Below are 15,056 nucleotides of genomic sequence, written 5' to 3'. Positions count from 1 at the left end.
TGGCTTAAAAAAAAAATTTTTTTTTTAAAGCCAGAGCATCACTCCTAGAGACTCCAATTCAGTACCTCCCGATGGGACCAAGGCTTCCTAAAATGTTAAAGGCTCCCCAAGTGAAACTGCTTTGCGGCCACTTTTGACAATCATTGAAATGGGAGAAATTGGGAGAAATAAATGAATGAAATGGGAGAAATGAATGAATTGAAATGGGAGAAATGAGTGAATTGAAATGGGAGAAATGAATGGATTGTGGATGAATGAATGTGGCTGCATGTTCACACACAAAATGAACAAACAACAGGCATTTATGAGGGAGGACAGCTGCTGTTGTGGCCACCAATCCATTTCCAGGAGAAATAAACCAGAGACAAACTACTGTTAGCCCTGGCCAGGGCTTTCTGATGACCAGGGAGCAACCTGGAACAAACATCAGCCTTCAAAGGATGATGAGATAGATGCGAGAAGGCAGGAAAGGAGCACCGAGGGCACCTGGGACTGAGACGCGACAGCTAACAAAGACTCTATCCGGCATCCTGACCAACTGCTGTCCTGGATTCCTTCATTTCCCTCCAGCTGCTGGCTGTACTATTATTGCCCTCACAGTGCAGTCGGGGGCGCTGAGGCTCAGGGGGAAGAGTTTTCTGCTGAAGGCTGAATTTGGGGGGGCTGGGCTTGGAACTCACACCCTCTGATGCCACAGTCCCAGGGCACTTCCATAGAAACATGACACGTCACTGCAAAGACCACACATTCTTGGTTGTAGTAAGCAGTTAAAGGGTTAAGCCTCAGACTGACCTGCTGGCAAAGTCGCAAACAAGTCCCAGCTTGGAGGGCACAGTCCTCTAAGCATAATTAAGCTTGATCTTGTGACTGCTCCCCAGATCTTTCCTGGGTAGCTAGTGGGCTGTGGAAGGGGCAGCAAGTGCTGCCAAAACAAGTAAAACTTACAAGAACATTGTAAATCACCTTGTTTGTCCCTGACTATCAATAAAGCATCAGCTTTGCAGTCTGGATCTGTTCTGAGGCCTCAGCCAGGCACAGAAGATCCACCTAGACCCAGCTTTTTCTCTTGTCTTTTTTCTCCATCCTTCGTCGACCCCTCTCAGGCTGGCCAAACCCTTGGGCGCAGCACACTTGGTCTCCTCAACAACCTTAGGGACTTGGCAGGAAAAGTAGCACAACCCAGCAGACATCTGGGTGACGGGTGCAGGTTACCCAATGCCTGACAAAAGACAGTTCAACTTTGGGCAACTTGCACTATTGGCCAGAATTTGGCGGATGGGCCAGCACTTTCCAAACCCAGCCTCTCCTGACCTCCCTGGCCCCAGACTGCTTTGTTAATCCCTGCTGCCTCTAGCTTCCACCCCACAGGCTGAGTCCCACTCAGGATTGGCCAGCTGCTCCAACACCAGGGATGACAGAGAATCCTATATTGGCCTAATAATGGCCGAGTTTGCCCTGGGCAGCATGAAAGAAGAGGGCAAATCACTGTTGTGCATGCCTGGTACTGTCCTTTGAAGGGACAAAACCCATGAGGTCACCATGAGACACAGCCTATACACCGTCATCAGGACTTGGGTGACATTTCCAGAGAAAGCAGAAAAGCCCCTGCCATTTCTGGAAACCAAGAACCAGAAGACCTAGACACAAGTCGGGACGAACCTCCCTGGGAAGGAGTCCCAGGAAGTCTGTTTTGATACCGTGACTGCTGCTCCTTACTCCCCCGATTCTGCTCCTCTTGGGACTCAGGGCCCAGTACCAGCTGCTCCTGGGGCCAAAACCCTCAAAGCAGGCACTCTTGTGAGCTCAAGCCTTCAGGTTAAAATTTTCCTCCAACGGAAGTTTGCGATCTGTTCTTGAAGCTCATAAACTCGCCCTTCACGACCTGTGGGCACCAGGAGCATTCTGTTCTAAGCTTGCCCACTCAGAACACCGTGGCCATAAGGAAAGTAACTTGCTCTAGCCCCAGGAACAGCCATGGAAAGGTGGGGGTTAGGCACGGGAGGAGGTTGGACTGAACAACCTGATGGATCTCTCATGGATGACATTTTACCACCACGCAGATTACTCTCCACACACTGAGCACCTAACGTCCTCTGCTGGATGCCCTGCATGGATGCCTCCTGTTGCCAGGGCAACCTCACCTGGGCTGGGGAGGCGGCAAGCAGTGGACGGGCCCAGCCTGTTTCCTCAACTTAGGTCCCTGACGTGGATCAACAGCCCTACTGGGGTGCATGAATTCAGCCCAAAAACTAGATAAAGCCAGTAAGGAGGGGGTAAAAGAGAGTGCAGTGTGGGGGCAGGGGTTAGGGAGAGTTTGTGGGTCAAGGAAACAGAGCTTACTCTGAAAATAAGCTTGAGTGGATGGTGGCTCTGGCCTTCCAGTTGCCCTAATACCCCAGCCACAGCACAGCCGATCTTAGCACGTCTTTGTCCCTCATTTCTTCTCTCACGAGACACCCATCAGATATAAGATTCCTTTGTTTGGAATGTTCCTAAGTCACAATTTTGAAACTAAGAACTATGGCACCCACCATTGCCTGCTCTTTTTCTTTCTTTTCTTAAGGATGCACTGAAGCCCAGGGAGGGAGAAAATCAAATCAAGAGAATGGAGCCAGGACGGTGTGGCTCAGTGGTGGAGCATCAACCTATGAACCAGGAGGTCACCATTTGATTCCCCATCAGGGCACCAGCTTGGGTTGCAGGCTCGATCCCCAGTGGGGAGCAAGCAAGAGGCAGCTGATCAATGAGTCGCTCTCATCACTGATGTTTCTCTCTCTCTCTCTCTCCCTCTCCCTTCCTCTCTCTGAAATCAATATAAAAACATTAAAAGAGAGAGAGAGAGAGAGAGAGAGAGAGAGGGGGGGGGGGGGGAGAAAATGGAACTGATGAAAAGTGGCTAAAGACTATGCAGGGAGGTACAAGGATGGGCTTTGGCTACATCCCCACAAGGAGGAAACCAGATTCAGTGTGTTTACTTCTCCCAGGAACCTGGAGGAATTTGGGGCCAAGGGGTGGTGTCCTCTGGCCAAGGTCTTTCAAAACAAAGATTCTGCCTTCACCGCAGAGCGCGGCCTGGACAGGGCAGAGAGAACTTAGCAAGCGTGAAGAACAGGCCTTAGCCTGTGGCTCCTGGTGGAATGCCAGAGTCACCGGGGTTCAGGGGCTGCACAGCGTGGAGCCCCAGGCATGTAAGGTAATATTTTAAGTGCTCACGTTGCCCCGAGCTCTCTCTGACATATCAGCTATTAGGCTAAGCCCCAACCTCTCCTCCAGGCAAATGGGCCTCTGAAGTCCAACAGTGCTGCCCCTGGAGGGGGAGGGGAGGGCACCATGGGGGCTCTGGGGCACTGAGGGCTTTGGCTGGCAGGTAGAAGTGTGTTCCCGAATTCATGGCTGGACATCTTACAGTTTAGTCATTTGGAGAGAAGATGGAAGACAGACCAAAATCAAACCAAAGCAAAACAAAGACCCTGGTGAAAAGGACACAGAAGTGAGGAGGGCTGAGCAGGGGGTTGCCCAAAGCTTTCAGGGGACTTTAAAAGTCTTCATGATTCCCCAAAACACACACCCCTCTCACCATTTTTCGACTCTGCATCCCCTCTCAGCCATACCCCCTAGTACCCAGGGTCTACAGGATTTCAAGGAAATCATTATCCACCTAGCACTGAAGCTGGCACTGTGTCAAATAAGCAGCTTTGCAGAAAGAGGTCTTATTTCTTCCTTCCTCTTCCCCTCTGGAAATAAAAGTAGGTTGTTATTTCTCCTGCCCCTGTTCCTTGATGATCTCAAAAAAACGAAGCTGGAAGCACTCCTTGGAGTACTTGGTCTGTGTTCTCGGCCCAGGAAGTCAGTACCTGCGCACTTAGTCCCCGACTACTGGCGAGGGATGGCCCACACCGGTCGGTGCTGGGGGTCTTTCAGGTGATTCATAGTCAGCGCCTGGAATCACATAGGGCAGGCAGAGCACCTGGGGCCCAGAGAAGGGAGAGGAGTTGTGTGTGTGTGGGGGGAGGGGGGGAGTTTGAACTCCTGTGCTCCCTCGCCGCTGCAGCCGGCAGGTGCTAAGAAGGAGGCGGCGGGAGAGCCACAGGTGTGCGAATAGACCTGCCCGCACGGATCCGAGGGGTTCCGGGCCTGGAGGGGTCTCCGCGTGGCCACCATCCGAGCTTAGTCCTGGGAGCAGGGCTCTCTCCACGTGAGCTCCCTGTGTTCACCAAGAAACTTCTGGGGCCGCAGAAGTGCGATGGGCAGAGAAGATCATCACGGAGGAGGCAGGGAAGAGGGGCCGACCTTGCAGAGGCGAGGAGGAAGGCTGGTTTCATCCATCTCTTGCGCGCAATCGAGACTGTCCCTGGGTCAGATCTCTCCACCACCACCCCTCCTCCACTTTCTTTCTTATCCGTAACTCGGCCCCGAGGTCCGCGGCCAGCGCAGGACACGGAGGAGCCGGAAGGCGGCAGATAGGAGAGCCCCTGGGACCCGCTCGGAGGACACCTCCGGGCCGCCTGTCCTCCGTCCAGTGCTCAGAGCGGAGTTCGGCGGGTGCCCCGTCTCCCCGCGCGCGCCTCTCCGGGCCCCTCGCGCTCTCCTGCGGGGAGCGGAGCGATGCGCCCACTCGGGAGGACCGCCGGGGAGGCAGAAGTTGGAAATACCTGAGCAGAAGGACCGGGACGGGCAACTGCAGGCCCCGGGGCCCGGGGCGCCCAGGGCCGGCGAAGGAGAGCGGAGAGGGCTCCGCACCCCGGGCAGCAGCGGACCCGCGCCCCCGCGCGCCCCGGCGCGGCCTCGCCACCGCCGCCCGCGGGGAGCGGGGAGCGGGGGCGTCCGCGGGACTTACCCCAGAGCAGGGTGAGCGGCTGGGCTTTGGGGATCAGCACCAGGGAGTACGCGGCGGCCAGGTGGAGCAGGCTCATCAGGACGACGTTCCGCCACACGATGGTCTGCCGCTCCGGAGCGCCGCCGCCGCCGCCGCCCGCCGAGCCCTCGGCCCCCGCGCGGCTCTCCTCCTCCGCGGCGGCGGCGCTGCACAAGGGGACCTGGCCCCGATCGGCGGCCCGGCCCGGCATGGCTGGAGAGAGGTGGGCGCCGGCGACGGGGCTGCAGGCGGCGGAGCTCTGAGGGCGGGGATCGCTCCGGTGGGGGGCGGGGGCTCCTGCCTTATTGGGGGGGGGATCTCCACACCTCCGTCCCCGCCTTCCCGGACGGTCCTTCTCCGGGTCCTTCTCTCTCTCCTTGGGGCGCTCAGCGGGGCCTAAGGATGCGAACCTGAAAGCCCGGCATCTGTTGCCGGTGCCTCAGCCATGCTGCGGCCGCCGGGGCTGAACTCGGCTGCGCGGCCGAGGGGCGCGCAGGGGCGGGAGGGGGCGCGCGGAGGGCGGCGGGGGAGGCGGCTCTCGGAGGGAGCGGGAGGAGAGCCCTGCATAGCGACAGCCAATCACCGCCGCCTCTGGGGCTCTTAAAGAGACAGGCGCCCCTCGGCCCCAGCGCCCTGCTCCGCTGGGCCGGCGGTCCGCAGCCTGGACCCCGGGGATTGGGGGGTTTGGGGAGGGGTCGGGGTTAAGGAGGTTTGAGGCTCCCAGAACAGGGAGCCTGTTGAGCGGCTCACAAGAAAATTACCTTTCCGTTTTGAAAAGCCTATTATTATTATTATTATTATTATTATTATTTTATTTTTACTTCTGAGGACTCAGGGCACCTTGTTGAAGAATTTAAAATACCTGGACACAAGTTCAAGGCCAGACCCGAGATGAGCATCAGAACTCCCCCCCATCCCCCGGTGTCCGCCGGTTCGCAGGGCTCTTGGGGCCTGTGAAGGGGTAGAAGGCAGCCGCTCAGCTCTTCATTAGGCACACAGTAGGTGCTCCCTGAGTGCCTTTCAGAGGATACCTCACTTATTCGGGGGCGGGCTAGTAACCAACAGCGCCTTCCCTGCCCGCCACGCAGGCCCGTCAGCTGCGCAACTCTGTGTATGGCACATTTTCAGCGGGGCGCCGTGCTCGTGGGCCCTCGGTTAACGGAACAGTACCTTAAAGTCAGCACCATTGAGAATAGGGCTTTAGGGCGGGGCCGGGGGCGGGGGTGGGGGGGAATCACCCAGGTCGTGCCTGCTCATTCCTCTCCTCCTAATGCAGATGATTTAGAGCTGTCCAGAGAGAGCCCTGATTGCACAGAGAAGCAGAGAGGGGTGCGCTGGAGTGCAGGCAGGCAGCAGCAGGAAAGGGGCTCATCACTGGAAGCCAGGGTCTGTGAGTCCTAGTTCTGACTTGCCCTGACCCAACTTGACTCTCTAGGGCACATGTGTCAAACACAAGGCCCGCGGGCCAAATCCGTCCCGCCCGCCAGGCCTTGCAATGTGGCCCGCACCGCGCTGTCATCACTGCACTCCGCTGCGTTTCCATCACAATGACAGTTTATGACTGTTCAGTAAACCATTCGGCCCGCGATTTAGGCTGGATTTTAGATTTTGGCCCCTTCTCTGATTGAGTTCGATACCCCTACTCTAGGGGAAGCAGAGCTAATCAGTATTCTTCCTTTCAGCTTGGCAGTTCTATAAATGTGAACGTGAAGAGGGCCATTATGTTGATAAACAAAGCTAATTTTGTTATTATTATTATTATTATTATTATCATCAATTACCCACTGTTAGGAATCCTTTCCAGGATTCCAGGAAGGGGGAGAGGAAATGACTGCACAAAAGGGCCATAAGCATCCTACTGTTAACAGATTTGAATGGGTTCAATTACCCAAGTAAAATAATGTCTAATTTAAAACTGAAGCCAGGTATGTTTCTGTGGAATTGTGTCCACTTAATCAAGAGTGATGGTGGTGCTTCAGATGGAGCTGAAATTATAGAATGAAAGGAAACCTGCCCGAGGACCAGATAAATGTAAATGTCGGCTCTGTGTAAGGACTAGTGCGACAATAAGACATGACACAGGGCTTTATAATGAACCACGTTTTCTTCTCATGCTCCCACTGCTCCCCACATATTCCCTGTGGCTCGCCAGCTCAGAGTATCCTTTTTCCTGGAGTGGTCAAAAGTCTCTCTAGGAGTCATTGTAATGACTCACCCTATCCTCAATAACCATTCAATCGTTTGTTTGGCTTATTGGGCACCTGCTATGAGCCAGAACTACTAGTGGACACTGGAGATACAAGGATGTAAAAATCAATAAAATATTTAAAAGAAAAAGAAAATACAGGCTCTAGCGAGAAAGTAAAGAGAAAGAAAAGATCTATTCTTAAAGTCGGAGATTTGTAAGGATCCTCACATCTGTGCTTTTCTTAAGAAAATTTAGATTTTGGCTACAGAAGCTACAGTTTTGGTATACAAAAACTTGGGTTTGAATGTGGCCCTGCCACTACAATTTAACAAGTCTCTGTGATTTGGAGTCAGTAACATCTTTTTTATCTTCAGTTTCATCCCGTGTCATCTAGGAATTAAGACAGATCTGTGCTGGGAATTCCTCTCTGTGCAATTTGCAGTGATGCTGCTAGTCTTATGGGAATAGAGCTTGCTACACGGTTTGGTCCCTAGCAGCTGCTGAATAATGTGGGTATTTAATTGCTTTTTTAAATCATCCTAGAGAGAGAGACTCAGTGCAGTTATGAAACCTGACCAGGAAGCCAGGGTACACCCGGAAGTCCCAGAATGGAAAAACAAGCATACCTGGGTGGGCTGGAGGGATTGAAAGAACGAATTCTAGCAGCACCTGGGAACTGTGAGATAAAATCACCTGCTCTGCTATGAGCTCCTCTGGCAAAGGAAGGGATGTGCTCTGAGGCTCTTACGTAGTTAAGGGGAGAGGGAGGATGCCTCTTGGATGATGTGCAGCCAGGGCAATTTTAAACATAAGCAATCTTTGTGCTCTGGGGGGTAAGAAAACCACTTATAGGCCTTACGTTAGATTGCAGGGGCGCATATAGTTGGGAAGTTAGCCTCTAAGATTGAGATATAGCAACACCATCGTTTAGTAGAACATTCATCTTTTCAACTTCCTTCAGGCACAGGAGAGTTGGCTTCCCCTTTTCTGTACTAAACAGATTGGAAAAATCTCCCATCAAAATTTTATAGCAGCCAAAACCGGTTTTGCTCAGTGTTTAGAGTAGGGGTGTCGAACTCAATCAGAGAAGGGGCCAAAATCTAAAATCCAGCCTAAATTGCGGGCTGAATGGTTTATTGAACAGTCATAAACTGTCATTGTGATGGAAACGCAGTGGAGTGCAGTGATGACAGCGAGGTGCGGGCCACATTGCAAGGCCTGGCGGGATGGATTTGGCCCACGGGCCTTGTGTTTGACACATGTGGTTTAGAGCATCGGCCTGCGGACTGAAAGGTCCCGGGTTCGATTCTGGTCAAGGGCACATCCCCAGTAGGGGGTGTGCAGGAGGCAGCTGATCGATGTTTTTTTCTCATCAATGTTTCTAACTCTCTATCCCTCTCTCTTCCTCTCTGTAAAAAATCAATAAAATATATATTTTTAAAAAAATATTTTATAGCAGTGGGCAAGGAGTGGCCAGTTCTTCTAAAGTGAATGCTTCTTGGGCTTTGGGTGTGAAGATAGGGGTTTTAATAAAAACCCGAGCCTTATTGCTTAAGGCCCTTCCCACATTTCCTGACCACTCTTTAATACAGTGCTCCAATTTGGCAGGACACTGGACATGAGGGATGGCCAGATTAGCAGGCCTCTGTTTTCTAATTCATAGTTAAGAGGGTCTATGTAATGAAAAACCTCCTGAAGTACTGTAGCCAGTGAAAACCTGTCTTTCCCGCCAGTGATATGCTGCCCTTTGCTGTCCAGGGTATCTTCAGTTTGAAAATGTACTATCTCTGTATTGTGCCTCCTCTAGAAGCCAAGCATGAGCTCAGCTCCACGCACAGGAGTATATGACTGCTCATGAGACTCGAGGTCCAGTAGGGGAGGCAGATCAAAATTTAAAAAATTAGCCGAAACCGGTTTGGCTCAGTGGATAGAGCGTCAGTCTGTGGACTGAAGGGTCCCAGGTTTGATTCCGGTCAGGGGCATGTGCATTGGTTGTGGGCACATCCCTAGGAGGGGTTGTGCAAGAGGCAGCTGCTCGATGTTTCTAGCTCTCTATTCCTTTCCCTTACTCTCTGTGAGAAATCAATAATATATATATATATATATATATATATATATATATATATATATATATATATTATTATTTTTTAATCACTTTAAGAAGAGTATGACACAAATGCTAGAGAATACTATGGAGGAATCACTAACCTTGGGTTCAAGGCCCAGTCATGGCAAGTGAACATTTTTAATACCTAGACCTCATCTCTCTTTGACCAACATCTGTCTATCCAGAACAAGGTCTACAAACCAAACTCTTCCCCACTCTCTCTCTCTCCCTGCTCCCAATTCCCAGCTCTCTGGAATAAATGAACAATCCCTATTATTGTGACAGAAGAAAGGGAGTATTGACAAGGTTTTCACCCACATCTCTTCCAGCTCTCCAGTTCCCCTCCCCCAGCAACACCCACCCATTTTCTTGTAAAGAGTTATTTCGGTTTCCAAGGGCAGATAAATGTAGAGAAGCTCCTATTTCTTTCTCAGCATTAGCGGTGGTTATTGTTTCTGTCTCAGTGACCTCTTTCTCTTCCCGCTGTGTCAATTACCACAGGCTGCTCTTAAAAGGCAAAGGCCCCTGTTGCTCTCTAGCAGGGAGGGGGCATTTGTAAATAGAGTTCAGGAATGTCAAAAGGGTGACCTAGATTTGAAGCACAGGAGGAGAAACCAGTCCATTTGAGTACCCCATATAATCAAATGTAGTCTGTTCTTGATGTGGGGAACAGGTGTATCAAAGGAAAGGTTAATTTCGTAAAAATATGTATGATTACGGAGGGAACCACTACTTAAGGACCTCAAGGCCAAGCAAATACATTGGTTCTAAGTCCTGACATTACAAACTGTTTCTTTGATGCCTGCCTACTCATTTTGTAATCAAAGAAAATGCTGCACCGACTTTTCTCTAGATTAGAAATGAATTTAACTCTACAAAAGATACCCAAATATTAATAGGCCTGAATTCTTTCATCTTTCTTCAAGGGTTTGGTGCTTATCCAACTTTGTTTTCAATTCCTTCTGAGGACATGTAGGTAACATACAAAGATCTATGGGACAGGTCTATGGGTCACAAGCTTCCAGAGCGGGAAATGAGATTAGAGGCCATCTAGTCCTAACCTCTCACTGTTGTGTGTGTTTTTTACCTTCTCATTTTTCAGATGGGAAAATGGAGGCAGAAGGAGTGACATGATTTGACTAACAGTACGTGGCAGTGAAGACACTAAAACCCAGCTCCTTAACTGACAGGTGCCCCTCATGATGATGTAATTTACAGCCTTTGGGATAAAATGGGCTTCCTATTAGCACTTTCCTGTTAACATCAAGGCTTCCCTCCAGTCCCGAGCCCTGCCTGGCACTGTCACTCCCCTACTGTGATCTACAGGAGAGACTGAGCTGTGTTGGCCCCTCTTCTCCCCTCTTCTCTAAACTGCACCCTGTCCTTTGGGGGAACGCTCCATGTGGTTCTGCTGAGGCTTAAAATCACTATTTTCTCACCAGGTAGGGTGGGCACAACGGCTGGGAAGCCAGTCCTGGTACCCTACATCTCTGGGCACAGAACTCCATCAGGGAGTAGGCACAAGATGCAAACAGAAACAGTCGGAGTTGTCTTTGTGAGCAGTATCTGCATATTGTGAGAGGTTTTCTCTTTTCTTTGTATATCATAGGCCACAGAGATGGAAGCTTTGGACTGCCAGAGGCTATCTTTCCTACTGCATAAAAAGAACCTGCTTAAAAGGTAACGAACAGGCAATGCTCAAAAAATATACCCACCTATATATACATAAAAGCCTAATATGCAAAGTGTCCCCTCAGGAATTCGATCGCTTGCTATGACTTGCGCTGACCACCAGGGGATTGGTGCAGAATGAAGGTAGACCCTGGCCGGCAGCCAGCAACCACTAAGGACCCTACCAGTGCATGAATTTTGTGCACTGGGTGCCTCTAATTTATAATAAACACGTTCCCCTTTTATGGGAAATGCCAGGTCTTTGCAGGCTAATAGTAAGGGGTTAGAAAAGCAGTCAGAAAGCAAAACTCAGGTTTTTGCTACAGTCACAGTTATGTTGGCCTTTGGAAAAATCAGAGTTTGTGCAAAAAACGATGTGCTCCGTAGGCAGACTGTGGGTTTGAATCCAGAGTCTATTGCTCATCAGCTGTGCCAGCAACTGTAATTAAGAGCTTAGCTCCCTGGATTGATGTGAGGACTGAATGAGCGAGCTAAGGACCTAGCTCAGTGCCCAGCTCCAGGAAACGTTAGATCTCTTCAGTGTGTCCAAGCACTACTCTTTGTGGACCGGACTTCAGCCTGTTAAAACTGATTTGTTCTCTCCCCAAGACTCCTTAAGGCAAAAAAGATGGCCAGAGAAGGTCATCTGGTATTTGGAGATATATCCAGAGGGAAAGGACATTACTTTTAGTTCACTTTTAGGAGATGGTTGCTTTCCTCCTTTCTTACTGAAATGTTTTAATTATTCAATTCCATCACACATTCTGGTCACCCTGGTGTGGAAAGTTCCTTTATGGGACAAAGTACAAGATGAAAAATTATTTCATCATTAACCAAATCAAAGTTACTGTTTTTTTTTTGTTGTTGTTGTTGTTGTTTTTTTTTTTTAATATGTAGTGTTTTTTTTTGTTTGTTTGTTTTTTAAATTGGTTTCAGAGAGGAAGGGAGAGGGATATAGATAGAAACATCATGATGAGAGACAATCATCAATCCACTGCCTCCTCCTCCTACTGGGGATCAAAGCCACAACCTGAGCATGTGCCCTGACCAGGAATCAAACCATGATACTCAGGCACTGAGCCACACCAGCCATGGTCCCTTCAAGGCTCCCTTAAATTATATATTACTAGAGGCCTGGTGCACGAAATTCGTGCACTGGGGGAAGGGGGGAGAGGGAAGGTTGTCCCTCAGCCCAGCCTGCACCCTCTCCAATCTGAGACCCCTCGAGGGTCCGATTGGGCCTAAATGGGCAGCCGGACATCCCTCTCACAATACAGGATTGCTGGCTCCCAACTGCTCGCCTGCCTGCCTTCCTGATTGCCCCTAACCGCTTCTGCCTGCCAGCCTGATCAATCCCTAACCACTTTCCTGCCAGCCTGATTGATGCCTAACTGCTTCCCTGCCAGCCTGGTCACCTCTAACTGTCCTCCCCTACAGGCTTGATCACCCCCAACTGCCCTCCCTTGCAGGCCTGGTCCCTCCCAACATCCCCCCCTCCCCCCTCCACTGCTGGCCTGATCACCCCCACCTGCCCTTCCTTGCAGACCTGATCCCTTCCGACTGGCCTCCCTTGCTGGCCATCTTATGGCAGCCATCTTGTGTCCACATGGGGGCATCCATCTTGTGTGTTGGAGTGATGGTCAATTTGCATATTACTCTTTTATTAGATAATTACTTTTATTACTTTTACTTTCCTCTTATTACTCCTATTACTTTCCTCTTCTATCCAAATTTGAATCCATTTTACATTGCCTACCTGGAAACACATCTGTTTAGATATGAAGTCTCTACTGAACTGCGTAAAGCACTTTATATTTACTAGGGTAAAGGAAGGAATTTAATAACAATTCTAGGATGCTACTCTATAGAGCTGGGAAATGTCATAGCCTTTATAGGTATAAAAGAGATCATGGTAGGTGACTGAGACACTGGTTTCCTTAGGTTTAACTTCATATGTAAGAACTAAAAAGCCGCCGAAGCCGGTTTGGCTCAGCGGTAGAGCATCCGTCTGCGGACTGAAGGGTCCCAGGTTCGATTCCAGTCAAGGGCATGTACATTGGTTGAGGGCACATCCCCTGTAGGGGGTGTGCAAGAGGCAGCTGGTCAATGCTTCTCTCTCATCAACTTTTCTAGCTCTCTATCTGTCTCCCTCCCTCTCTGTAAAAAAATCAATAAAATATATATATATCTAAAAAAAAATTTAAAATAAAAGAACTAAAAAGCCAACAAGCTCATGCATCTTTTTTTTATTTGTTAATCCTCACCTGAAGATATTTTTTCCATTGATTTTTAGAGAGTGGAAGGGAAGGAAGAGGCAGTGGGGAGGGGGTGGAAGGGGAAGGGAGGGGAAGAGAGAGGAAGAGAGAGGAGGGAGGAGAGAGAGAGAGAGAGAGAGAGAGAGAGAGAGAGAGAGAGAGAGAGAGAGAGAGAGAGAGAGAGAGAGAGAGAGCGCGCGCACAAGAGGGAGGGAGAGAAACATTGATGTGGTTAACTCCCACACATGCCCGACCAGGGCTAGGGATGGAAACAGCAATCCAAGTATGTGCCCTCGACCAGGAATTAAATCTGCAACCCTTCAGTGCACAGGCTGGTACTGTAACCACTTAATCACACTGGCCAGAGTAAGCTCATGTATCTTTTTGAAACAGGAAGGTTTCTTTTATTTCACAAGGTTTCTGATAACACCACCTTCTCCTATTTGCAGAGTGTGAGCCCACTGATACACAAAAGGTTGTGGATTGGGAAATTGTAAGGTAGCAGTAACAAGAGCAGAGACAGGCCTACCTGGTGAACAATAGACTCATGGGCTTATGGAGTGTCAGCCAAAAATCAAATTCAGATTCAACAGGGAGTGCAGCTCCATTAAAGTAAAGAATGCAGGCATTATTGAGTAATGATGTCTGTACAGTCATTCTAGGGTTTTCAGACATAACATTGTTTGCTAAATAAATACATTAACAGTCCTCTGGAAACATAAATCCAGAATGCAAAAAACATACGCCAGTTAAACCAAAGTATATTTCCTTTTATTTGATTTTATTACCTTTTTAAGAACTACTCCAACCACTTAAAACCACATATTCTCCCCCCCCCCAAAAAAAAACAAACACTCAACAAAAACAACACACAAGAAAACAAACAAACCCCACACATCTTATACCTCCGAGAGGAGGGGGGTAGGGGGGAGAAAGGCAAAAACCTGGAAATTAAAGAATATGGTTCAACTTCATTCAGGCTTATATGCCCACTATGTAATCTGAGCCTGAGACTTGTATGGCTACCAAAGCCCTGAGCAGAACAGATGCTACAGAAATGTAGGTAAGACAGCAGTGTACCAGAAACAGAGAAAATATAAAGCTGATTAGATTGCTTTTTCTTGGAATCTAGTTTGGTTGAAAGACTTGGGGCATTTATCCCTAAGATCAGAGTTAAGTGTTTCTGTGCATACTGGTAAAATTTCGGAACACTGCCACCACAGAGTGGAAGGACAGAATGAGAATGGGGAGCACACATGCATATAGATGTGCACATGGATGTGGACACACTATTCGCTGAATCCTCATGACAATTCCAAACGAAGCCTCCACGGTGGCAGAGGAGTCCACAGGCAGCCTTGAAGCCATTCTTAGGCAAATCCAAATGTGGTTCAGGAAACAAGTGGTTGTTCAGAAAAGTGTCACCTGGTCATAGGCCTCCCTTTATCCTTCAGGCAGGTGACAGCCAGGGGACTATGGTTGCCAGGAATTCCACTGCATCCTTCTGTCCCCCAGGATACATGGGGATTTTCTGAATTCAAAGGAATATGTAGGCTCATTGGACTCCCAGCAGTCAGAGCAGTTATTTTCAAGTTTATCCTCATATCACACTAGTCAAATGAACTACCTCTATCAGCTTTATGTATCTCTTTACACATAAAGATTCTCAGTTGGGGTATCCATCCCATCCAGCTCAAAGGGCCTGTGAAGAGTGGAGGTTCGGGTACAATATAACACCCCCACTGCTGTGCGACATCTCCTGGCCAATACTCAGCCCCATTTACCAGCCTCCCTCCCACCCCCCTTTCCTTATTTTAAAATTAAGTAGGTTAAAAAAATTAAAAGCACAAAACATAAGCACAACTGAACAAACTTGGGATTCAGAAAGAATGGCTACATGAACTAATGGTAAGAGTAGAGCTATAATTTTCCCAAACAGCAATTGATTGTATCACCACCAGATCTTTACATAGGCACAGC

At 49.3% G+C, this 15,056-nt stretch overlaps 1 protein-coding gene across 1 annotated transcript in view; it reads right to left on the bottom strand.

The window, feature by feature from the left end:
* The window catches only part of SCD5 (stearoyl-CoA desaturase 5), a 128,021-nt gene extending 122,672 nt beyond the window's left edge, over positions 1-5,349 (bottom strand). Inside the window, exon 1 of the mRNA XM_036412381.2 lies at positions 4,838-5,349. Within this exon, the coding sequence (XP_036268274.1) occupies positions 4,838-5,066 (229 nt within the window). The 5' untranslated portion in view covers positions 5,067-5,349. The remainder of the gene's footprint in view (positions 1-4,837) is intronic.
* Positions 5,350-15,056: the final 9,707 nt, after the last annotated feature.

Source organism: Pipistrellus kuhlii, unplaced genomic scaffold (assembly GCF_014108245.1).
Source record: "Pipistrellus kuhlii isolate mPipKuh1 unplaced genomic scaffold, mPipKuh1.p scaffold_m20_p_1, whole genome shotgun sequence".
Taxonomy (NCBI): domain Eukaryota; kingdom Metazoa; phylum Chordata; class Mammalia; order Chiroptera; family Vespertilionidae; genus Pipistrellus; species Pipistrellus kuhlii.
This window is presented reverse-complemented; position numbering and strand designations above follow the sequence as displayed.